Source organism: Genypterus blacodes, unplaced genomic scaffold (genome assembly GCF_046128005.1).
Source record: "Genypterus blacodes isolate CSIRO-AG114 ecotype Tasmania unplaced genomic scaffold, CSIRO-AGI_Gbla_v1 ptg000053l_1, whole genome shotgun sequence".
Taxonomy (NCBI): domain Eukaryota; kingdom Metazoa; phylum Chordata; class Actinopteri; order Ophidiiformes; family Ophidiidae; genus Genypterus; species Genypterus blacodes.
This window is the reverse complement of record NW_027466865.1, coordinates 2,953-14,473: the sequence shown is the minus strand read 5'-3', so window position 1 is coordinate 14,473 and position 11,521 is coordinate 2,953. Positions and strand designations below refer to the sequence as shown.

The 11,521-nt window shown below is 49.2% G+C and overlaps 1 protein-coding gene across 1 annotated transcript; it reads right to left on the bottom strand.

The window, feature by feature from the left end:
- Nucleotides 1-602: 602 nt before the first annotated feature.
- On the bottom strand, nucleotides 603-4,025 carry znf703 (zinc finger protein 703). Its single transcript, XM_076151149.1, has 2 exons — nucleotides 3,373-4,025; nucleotides 603-2,894 (listed from the first exon to the last, which is right to left on the bottom strand). The coding sequence occupies exons 1-2, from the start codon at nucleotides 3,637-3,639 to the stop codon at nucleotides 1,389-1,391; spliced, it is 1,773 nt and encodes a 590-aa protein (XP_076007264.1). The 5' UTR covers nucleotides 3,640-4,025; the 3' UTR covers nucleotides 603-1,388.
- Nucleotides 4,026-11,521: the final 7,496 nt, after the last annotated feature.

Below are 11,521 nucleotides of genomic sequence, written 5' to 3'. Positions count from 1 at the left end.
GAAAGCAGCAGGAAAATGGCTCTCCTCCTCAGCATGAAGGCCTCCGTGTCTGCGGTGCCTGTAACAGAGCCCGCTCTCCTCAGGGGAGGTGTCAAGGCTTTGATGAATATTTCTCTATTAACCGCCTCCCATTGTCAGCTCTGGCCTTTGTGTTGCAGGCCAATCCGTCAGAGCGTGAGGAGATCCCGGGTCGACGCCTCCCTCAGGTCATTATTGAAGTCCCAGTGACCCAGCGGCCGCTCCGCGCAGCCATCCACTCTGCTGAGGAGGCTGTTTTCAGGCCCCACAAACAAGAATCAGCAATTAAAAGCTGCACTCGCAACAACAAAAGCAATGTGGGTGATGGAAGGAGGAGGAGGGATGAAGGTCCTCGGGGACCAGCTAACAGGGCTAATGTGACCCAGGCTGCCCTCCTCGGGACAGCCCTGTCAACTGATATGAGCCATGAAATATTACACACAGCCACATATAGCGTAGCTATCACAGCAGCAGTGATAGATGGAGCCAGATAGCTGCAGTGCAGCAGTCTGGCATGACTAACTTTATGACAAAGAGGTATTTCACACTATATCTGGAAGGAAATGAGGACGAACAACTTAAAATGCAGTCGTGTATCATTTATTTAACAAAATAAGACCTTTTCCTATCAGTTGGACAGCACAGCCATCATTCATTATTATTTTTTTTCTTATCTTTGTACCTTTGTGTCCGTGAAACCAACTTTCTAACCCAAGTAAGCTTGAAAAAATATTACAATCTTTGCATATTTACAAATAAAAACAACAGCATGGTTCCAGACTGTGGTGGACATGCAGCTCACCAGGTCGCGAATAAGCAGAAAAAAGGAAATCTCCAAAATAAAGCCTCACAGTCCGTCTTCATCATGGTGCAACATTTTTATTTTAAGAGTGTATGATAGGCATAATGGTACTATACTTAAATCATTCTTTTTCAATTAGAATACTTAAGGACAACTTATTTGGACAGCAAATTTCCCCCCAAAGCTGAATACCAAGCGCTTGAGTGAAAAATAAATACAGATTTTCAGTCCTGGGAGACAAAGAGACAGAGGAAAACAAATAGAAACCAAAATCAAGACTGCTGTAATATCCCCACTATCTCATCATTTTCAAGCTCTGTTTCCCGGTGTGGTTGCTGAGTGAAGTCTCTTGGTTTGCTGCTGCAGACAATCCATCACAGGGACTTTGCCTGTGGAACGCCAGTCACAATCCTGAGGCTAACAGGTGGTATTCCTGGCAGGCAGGCCAGCAGGCACGATGCCCTGCTCTCCTGACAGCCCCGATCCTGGAAGGCTCCGTCTTCAGGGCGGCTATGAGGAGTCAGCGCTGGTGCCTGCAGTCTGCGGGCTCGCACTGCCATCTCTGATATCACTGGTATCCAAGGGCCGAAGCTGAGCCCAGTCTCTGGCTGTAGAGGGCGTAGGGGGAATAATAAGCTGAGGCAGAGGGCAGAGATGTCATGGGAAGTCCAGGGGCTCCGGGCAAGTGGGATTTGCTGTAGGGGTGGTAGCGGGCCAGGCTCAAGCCAGGAGACCCTCGCAGGGAGAAGGAGCTTGGCAGGGCACCTGGGCTGCCGGGCGGAGGCAGGTGGAGGTGGCAGGAGGCCGAAGAGGAAACGGATGAGGGGTAGGCAGACAGGAGCTTACTGTCCATCATCCCGTGCAGGGCTGTGTGGGTGCGCAAATGGGCTAGCAGTTCCTCTGACGTGGAGAATCGCTTGTCACAGGGGCCTCCTACAGACACCCAGTTACAGGCGTGAGGCAGCGGTTCATTGGGGAGCATGAAACCGTAGGTGTACAGCGGGTGGGACAGGGTGGGGGTGGTGCCGGAGGACAAGGAGCTGGGGTGCAGGGAGTGAAGGTGGTGAGAGGGGTAAACCAGAGGGAAACCTGACTTGAGACTGGAGGGGTCGTGGACGCAGGTGGAGCAGTTACTGCCTCCTAGGTGGGGGGCATTAGGGTAAGTCAGACAGTACGGGTCCCGACATAAACCCTGCATCAGGGACGGAGGAGACGCTCCAGTGAGGGGGCTGGAACTGGGGTGCTTCGCTTGAAGTCCTAACCCCAAGCTTGACTTAGAAGGGTCCAGACCTGGGACAAACTGGGAGGGGTAGCCTGCATACGCACCCACAATAGAGCCATGGTAACCCATGGAGGCTGGAGGCAGAGGATAGACAGAATGTCCTGGCTTAAAGGGGGACACAGGGGCGATGTGTCCAGAGCCCAGACTGGGCTGAGAGGAGGCCTGCAGGTCGACCTTGCTCTCTGGCCGCGGGCTGCTGGCAGAGCTGGCATTGCTGGAGTTGGCGCTGGCCCGTACGTGGCTGGAATTGGCAAGCTGAGCCCCGTCCATCCCTGACTTATTTCCATCACAGTCCTTCTTCCCCGTGCTGCCACTGCTACTGTCTGAGCCGGTCTGCTCCGAGCTCCCGAGCTTGTTGTCCATGTGCGGGGTCTGGGAGTGTGAAGGGGGCTGCGTGCTGGGGGAATGGCTTTGTCTGTGCGGCTGGCTCTGAGTGTGCAGGGGAGGGGAGCTGGAGCCGGGTGACTGGGCACGGGTAGAAAAGGGCGGACACGGGGCACTGCCTCCACTGGAGCTCCCATTTGGTACCCTGAAGGCAGCTTTATCTGAAGGCCCCTTTGTCACCACAACATCCTTTCGACAGTCGCCTCCAGATTTGGAGTAAGGCTTGAAGCTGGACTTGTCATCCGGGGCATGGTGCTCTCCAGACTTGGATGATCGGCTGGAGGGCTCCTTGTCCCCCAGGCTGCCTGAGGAGAGTGAGGCCAGCTTTGAAGAGGACGGAGGGTCTGGCTTGCCAATCTGAGAGCAGGTCTGGGCCAGAAGAGCCAAAGGACTTTTCTTGGCATCCAGCTGAGACAGGGAAAACAGAATAGAACAGAACTGTGAATCAACTGATTGTGTCTGATGTTTATTTCAATTTACTTAATTTCTTTTTATCCCCTGCAGGTCCTTCATTACAGCAATAAAACAATTTTTTTAACCTAACATTTTACCCTACATGTTCAATTATATATTGGGGTAACAAGTGTGTTCTTAAGAGAGATAAAAGAAAGAAAAATGGAGATTAACATACATAAATAAATGATAATTAACTCGATCCTTACTTCCAGAGCTGTAATTCCGTTAAGATTAAGAATTCTTAACTCTGGCATAAGCCAAACTTGCTCCTACAAGCTGTGCGTAAAATGGCGCATTCGCTCGCATAATTATCTCCACGATATACCTCAAAACATGCGACGTGCGGGTATTACTGCGTGTACAATCTGCTTAAACATCATATAACTCTAATTTAATTCCAGAGAATATATGTTTTAATAGTGGGACTTACTTCGATGCTGACTGGAGCGGATGTGAGCGGTTGGAGATACTCCGGGTGCAGCAAGTGGCCACTGTGCGCCGTCAACATCTTTACGATCCGGATGGGGAGCCGCTTCGCTTGACGCAAGGGATCCGAGGGAGAAGGCGGGTGCGTGGGTGTGGACTGACGGGACTTCTCCGCTCCTGTGCGGCGGGGATCACCGCAGGCGTCGGCGGCGCTGCGCTCCGGGGTCTGGCTGCGTAAAAGCGGTTCAGGTCCACCGGGGGGATCTCTCATCTGGATCGGAACACAGAACGGGGCGGCGGAGGGGAACGAAAGGACGCGGGGGTAAGGATCATTTACCAGCGCGATTCATGATGGCAGAGTCGAAGAAGAAGATTTTTGCGGTAATCCAGAAGGGACAAGTGCGCAATGCGCGAACTCCGTAACGGACCCAAACTGCTTTTTAAAGAGCAAGACTTCGCCCTGATGTCATCCTTCTTCTTCTTCTCTCAGTTATTCCTAATTATTCCTTTATCCAGTGTCGGCCAAAAAAAAAGAGAAGTAAAAGACGATTAGTAGTCAGTGTGCATAGAAGTGTCAGTATCCCCGCAGAATCGCGCCGTCCTCCAATGTGAGTGTGTGTGAGCCGTGTGTGTGTGTGCGTCCCTCTGCTGCAGCCTCACACTGCCTCGCTGCTTCCACATACTGAAAACGGGAGGGAGGGACTTCAAAGCGACGAGCCGCCGGCCAATCACAAGTGTCCGCATTCATAAGCAGGGGGCGGGGCGAGTCGAGGGGCGTGGCTCGGCTCACGGACTCATCCTCATACCTTCATCTGTGGTGTGTGTGTGTGAATCTGTGTGTGTGTGTGTTTGTGTGTGTGTGTGTGTGTGTGTGTGTGTGTGTGTGTGTGTCTGTGTGACCTTAGATGCGAGCAGTGACTTTTATGATATATGCATAGATCTGAGGAAATTAAAACACTGACAAGTCACATGATATACTAAGGTTAAAAAGTGAAACTCGTTTGAGTGGATAGAAACGCTCCATAATCCCAAACAATAACCTGCATGTCTGGTATGTAAACGGCCTGATTGTGTGACAGCAGACTGATCTGTCACTGTCTCATGCTGAGTCAGCGGCACCATCAGCTTCTGTCTCACTGTCACGTTCCCACATTCACTTTCATTCAGAACAACAAACTTTGTTGGCAGAATCCATAACTCCCATAGTATAATTAAATTCAAAATGTTTTCAACCCCAATCCTTATTATTACACGTGCCATGTTTTGCCTGAACCAGCTGGTCTGTGTGAGGGCAGGTCAAGGCCCAGTTTATTCAAAAGTATTTTAGAGATTTCTTTCAGGATTTTTGACATTTAAAAAGAATGCCAGACTGAAAGTTTGTACATATAATAGACACAATTAATTTGCAGAAACGTTCCTGAGTCTTTTATAGAGTTTTGAATATCCATAATGGTGCGTGGCAGTTTTCTGGAGTCATTCTGTTGATTGGCTGTGAAGGTTCACAGTCACGTCGTGAATCATCAATTTCCTCATAAGGAAATCGGAACACGACTTTCATCTGAGGTGTGATACGTAAATGTGTCTGACATTCAATAAAACAGTTTTGATTGTAAAAGCCGCCGCTGTTTGAAGTAGTGTGTGTGAGTGTGTGTTTGTGTGTGTGAGTGAGTGACGGCGGCTGAAGCCACTCATCAGCGTCGCCATTTGACCTGTCATCATCAAGCTTAGTCATCAATCATCGCCCACACGCTGCCACTCACGCTCCAACGGCCTGCACAGATCCAACAATTTATGCACACAGACGTGCACGCTAAGCTGAGCGTGCTGCGATTATGTGCCTGGGTTTGTTTGAGACTGTCTGTCGCCACCTCGGCCTGACGTGAATAAACAGGTGACGCATAACGACTGACTTCTCCCCGACGCTTTCAAAGGTGAAGTCCAGAGCTTAACAGGGATTTCAAACGTTTCTTTACAATCTCCACTGCCGGTGAAGTTATGAGATTTCCGATCGTGCTCTTGTTTATAACTTAGTCATGTACTTGTTAAAAAGGGTGAGTGGGCGAGCTTCTGCGCCGTGGGTGGGGCTGCATAAGGAAGGGTGGGGTGTGTGTTCGTGTGGGGGGGTGTTTAAAAGGAGACCTGAGAGGAGGGCAATGGGAAAAGCCAGACAAAGGCAGCGAGAGAATGAAACAAGGGAGGGCTCAAACAACAGGGAGCTGCTCCTTTCATGTGTCCCCTTGATGTAGGCTGGTAACAGCTGTTTTGGCGTGTCGATGACTGATGGCTGCTTCCTGTTGTGGATATTTTAAGGGGACAGCTTTCCCATTAAAGAGGCTTCTCAGCATGTGCAGGTCCTGCCGGCCCTCGGGGCATTTCCATGCCTCTCCGTGGCTGTATCAAAGCAGCAGGTTTGGCTGGAACAGCAGCCAAACAAAACCCTCAGGATGGGGCCGATACTGGCTGAGGAGGAGCAAGGAGGCCTGGACCCCACATGCCCCTGTGATCCTGTGATTTATAGAGCCGCTGAGGCCTGTAATGGACGCCATAGCTCTGCGGCGGGGCCTAATTCATCCCTGTGTTGAAAAGCTGCTGTTTGCTTGGCTCCAGAGTAAATACATAACGCTGACATTAGGCAGCTGAATTCTTCAAACCTGGCTGGAGCAAATCCTCGTCTGCTCGTTTGTCTTCCCTCCGTGTTTAGAAGTGCCGAGGCGATTTGTGGCGCTCGCAGGGATTAGCGTAGTGGAGATGCACTGTGTGATTGTTTAATGAGGGGCTGACATTGATGTGAGCTCATAAGAGTCTCGTTTCTTCTCTCTTTTCAAGTTATTATACTTCTACAGACCTTCACTGGTGTCAGCCAGACTTTGACAAGGCCTGGCTGTGTAATACTGTACAAAGAGAAGGAGAGAGAAATGATAAAAGCGCCAGAGAGGCAGAGGAGGGAAAACGAGTGTAAATAACTCCTATTTAATTATCTGTGACTGACTTATGGGGTGTGTGGAATGGGAATAGAGGCCTGAGGCTGGGCTCTGCTCTACCCCTGGTGTTTTCTCCAGCAGTAATAAAACCAGGGGGAAAAAGTGGATTAAGACAGTTTCATGGGGTGTAGCAGACATGGCATTTAGACCCAAACACTTAAAAAGAGCCTCGCAGGCAACATTCCAGCCAGGACAGAATGTTGAAACAAGGATTTCCTTGAGCTGAAACGTCCACAAACAATATCTACACAGTGTACCTAATGTATTCACACTTCCTCGTTTATCTTTCCACGGTCGCCCACCCCTCCGTCTTTGACACAAACGCACACGCACGCACGCACACGCACACGCACACTCTTACAATTGTCCTTGTGCACTCAGGTGAAATTGTACCCCATGCACACAAACGCAGACAGGCCATTCCTCATACGATAGCATCTAAAAAGTGGATATTTTGTAGTTTTCATGCAGCATCGCCTATCTGACGCTCTTTGTAATGTTTCTGTGTGAGCGAGTGTGCGAGTGTGTATGCGTCTGAGTGTGTGTCGGTGCCAGAGTTGTGTCTGACAACCTTATCTCTGCAGTTTAGGAGGGAGATTGTCTCTGTTGTCAGCTCATCACGTCTCGCAGGCTAACGCTCTTATGCTCTCTGCCTACCTGTCGTCTATCTGTCTGTATTATAATCACACAGGGATAATAGGCTTCCCTCTGTGCTTGCAGACTGACACTTTGATTTCCTGCACCGAGCAGGGTTCCGCCTTGTTGTACGCGCTACACCTGAAATACGTTCGCAAACAAGCACGCAGGCCACACAACCGCCCACACCCATGAAACCTCAAGTCCTCTAGCGGCGCTCGCAAACAAAAGACGCTTTTGTCCTCCACTCGGCAAAGTTATCAAGAGCGGGGAGAGAGGAGGAGGAGGAGGAGGAGGAGAGGGAGTAGGTGGAGGGAGAAACGGCCTGCTCCGCCAGACACCGTCTGCCTCAGATCAGATTGTCCTACATTGTTGTGTGAAATTTCAGATGACATCAAAAGATGTTTTTTTTCCATCCGTCTGAAGGAGGAAGGAGGGGGGGTTGATAGAAGCACAATCGAGGTATTCACGAGCTGGACCCATGACAGGTCTCACTGGAGGAACAACAACAGGCCAGGCAGAGAAAATCTCTCAGCACATTCCTCACGCTTGTTAAAGTCAAAGCTGCTTCCTCTTCTCACCGCCGCCGCGTCTTTATCATCCAACTGCTAGTGATGAGAACATCCATCACTCTGTCTGTGCCTCTCTCTGTCCCTCTGCCCATTCCTCTGTTCGTCTGTCTGTCCCTCTGTCCGTCTGTCTGTCCCTCTGTCTGTCTGTTTGTCCCTCTGCCCATCCCTCTGCCCATCCCTCTGTCTGTCCCTCTGTCTGTGCCTCTGTGTGTCTTTGTCTTTCTGTCTGTCATCAGCTTGCTATTGCCACTTCTGTTACACCATAAAACCAAAACCACAACATTTCTCTTTATTAGAGGAATTAAACCTTCACATGTAAGTGACTCAGTTGATTTATTTATTTGATTGACTGCAATTAGACCAACTGTTGATCAACTGTTTGGCATTTACGACCTGATGAACTACTGCTGTGTGTGTGTGTGTGCGTCCACTCCACATGATGCAACCTGGAGGTGAGAGGCGGGGCTTGGTGAGGGGCGGGGCTCGGCCCAATGTGTCAATCATCCAGTGAGTTGATGGCGTTACTCAATTAAAAGAATATCAGCATATAAATAAATCAACAGGCCTGTCACATCAAACAAATGGTTATTGAAACGCCACGCCCTCGTCATCAATCTGCCAATGTGTTGTCAAACCTGCAACACCCAAGTATTAAACACAGCGATCGTGACAGAGTGCATTTATGAGCCAGTGTTTGCTCCCAGGGAAAAACAAATGTGCAAGTGAACTTTTATCTTGATCTGAAAGCAGCACAGCACATATGCAGAGCAGAGGGCTGGATAAACTTTAATGTTGTTGTTTTAATTGCTTTAAATCAAAAAGCGTCGGTTGGAGAAGTGGCTGGAAAGGAAAACGCCCTCCACGTTCATGTGGCCACAATGTTCCTCTGCAGCAGGCCGCCGCCGTGACAAAGCACCGTGCTCTTCCCTGGCAGTAATTCACCGACTCAGATGAATACATGAAAGCGAAGCATGGCCATACATCACTCCCCCCCACACACACACAGACACACACACACAGCCCCGATGTGCTCTGCGTGAGCCTCGCAAAGTCACACGCGGCCGTTTGTTATGCAGCCGCGCATTCTCATTTCCAGCTCTGCGTTGAGGGCTACGGGCCAAGCTGACACTTATGAAATATTTCCCTTGCTGACCTTAGCTACTGCCTCAGCTGGGGAGATTAATCCTCCGACGGCAGACACTGGGAGCAGACACACACACACACACACACACACACACACACACACACACAGCCCATAACATAGCTGCAGCAACAACTCTGTCCTGCTCGTAATAATTAAGGCCTGTGTTGATTTATTTGGACTGTGTTTGATGCTGTGTGTGTGTGTGTGTGTGTGTGTGTGTGTTAGCTAAGCTAGGAAGGTGAGGAGAGACTCATACATGTGCCACAGGCTTCACAGGTCAGCACACAAAACAATGAAACAAAACACACAGAGGATGCAAGACAGAGTGAGTAAATAAATGAATCCAGTAAGTTCTTCTCAGTTTGCCTCATCTGACCCGGAGCTGCTGATTTGGTAAGAGATGACATCATCCGTCATACTTAGACCTTTTCAGAATGGATGGTAGTTCAGGGGAAGGCGCTGTGTGTATGTGTGTGCATTTGTATTTGTAATCTCAACGCAATTAATCTTATAAATAGGAATAAAGGCACAACTTTTCCCGTTAGCAGAGGAGTTGTTAGCAGGAATTTTGTGTCTCTGTGTTTGTGTCTCCCCACAGTTCAGATCAGGAATGAAAATGGCTGCTACGCTTTCCTCAAGCAGGAAACAAGAGTGAGTTGCACCTCAGTCTCACTGATGCTGAATGGAGCCACCAAAATGTGTGTTGTTCCAGTGTGTGTGTCCGGTCAGATCTTCTCTGTCCTCTAGCTAATGTGCAGCAGCGTATGACCTGGCCAAGTTTGGTCTTTTGTAAAAGGTTATTTAGTTGCCAGGAGAGAGAGCAAGCTGCTCCTGCAGTTCCTGCCAGAAGGTTGAACCACCGGCATATCGTAAATTACTCAAGACAGCATACAAGAGGGGGGGGGGGGGGGGAGAGAGACGGAGAGGAAGGAGAGTAAGAGCAGTTTTCTTTTTGGTCCATGGTGATGAACGAGTTTCTGAACAAGGCAGAAAATACATCATATCACCTTTAATGGGTACACATTTCTGCAGCCATAACTCAACGTTTAAAAATAGGGAGGGGAAGGTGAAATACGACATCATATATTCCTCCCAAAGACACTTTTACGAGCCCTCCCTGCAGTATAAAGCCATTGATTGCTATTTCAAAGCTCGGCGTTAGAGGCTTAGCTGAGTACCTCCAGCTGCCAGGGTGGAGGTGGAAGAGGAGCTCCTTCAGCACATGCAGGACATCGCTCACTTTCACCGTCTGAGGAAAGTGACACTCTGGGTCTCCAAAAATGAAAAATGGATCTTAAGTTTGTTTCAACCATTTCATGTGTTTTGGTATAATGTGGTGTTTTGTGACTCAGTGTGGGTGGTCACACTGCCGGAGGAAGCAAATCACTCTGGAAAGTCACACAGACTGTCTGTAAGATGGATTTGACCATTTATTCTGCAATTGAATAACTTTTTATTAGCCATCTGCTTTAAAGGAGGTGATTCACGTCTGATTTTAGCGGCACTAAAAGTGTCTGTGCGGCTTTAGGACTGGAAACAACCTGCACCTGGAAGAGGATTTGTTGTATTTATGGACTTTACAGTGACTGATGCTGCTTTGCTTTATATCAGAGCTGTGATGACGTTAGTAAACCTGTGAAGGCCCTGAGAAATCAGCTCCAGCTTCCACCTAGTGCCTGTGAGTGTGTGTGTGTGTGGAAAGATTCCCCCTCCAGACAGAGCAAAGACCATCCTGCTTCACTGCTGCTGTGACTCTGATCAAAACCACCGATCAGCTTTGGTCTGGAAGTTATAGGAGCAATAAGGAAGAACGACATCAGCTACATGCAGGGAGTTAATAAATCCTCGAGGTCTAGATGTTTTTCGGGTTACCAAAAGAGCAAATTCTGTCCTCCTCTATCAGCCTGCAGAGTCTAAACAGGAACGCTGCTAACGAGACGTTACGGGTAAAGTAGGTTATTGTGTTAAATGAATTCTTTAAAACTCCTCAGTGGATTAATCACAGAAATGCTGGCGGCTCCCATGGGTTGTTATTGTTTTGTACATGTGGTTCGTCCTGATGCGATACGGCTCTCAGGGAAAGGTCATGTTATGAGAGAGAGAGAGAGAGAGAGAGAGAGAGAGAGAGAGAGAGAGAGAGAGAGAGAGAGAGACGCTGCTGACTGGACTTATGGCTTTGGCAAAGGCGGAGTTCTTTTCAGCAGTAAATTTACAGTGTTTGTACTCGCCGTTATTAAAACCAAATCCATGGCCTGTCCAAGGTCGTTCATTTCAGAATCCCTGCAGGCAGGAAGCCTGACAGAGCGTCCGTCCCTGCAGCAGAGCAGGAGGGGGAATGACAGACAGGAGAAAATTAAAGTGTGCGCACGCAGGCTCATATATCAGCATCAAATTTCTCGTTTAACTTCCAAAGAAGTGATGGTCTACAACTTGTGGGAACCAGGAGTGGGAGTTCATGTAACACACACGTGCAGACACACACACGCGCACACACACACACACACACACACACACACACACACACACACACACACACACACACACACACACACACACACACACACACACACACACACACACACACACACACACACACACACACACACACACACACACACACACACACAGGTGGGGCTGTGATGTTGTGAGAGCGAGCTGCAGCGGCTCGTGTGCTACTTGTCTGATTCTTCCTCCCAGGTGTCTGTCACAACATGCGTGAGGAGGCGTCAGTCAGTTTGGTGAACCTGCACACCGGGGGCTCTCTGGCCTCCAACCAGGCTGAATCAGAGGGCACCCGAGACGCAGGTTCACTGAATCACT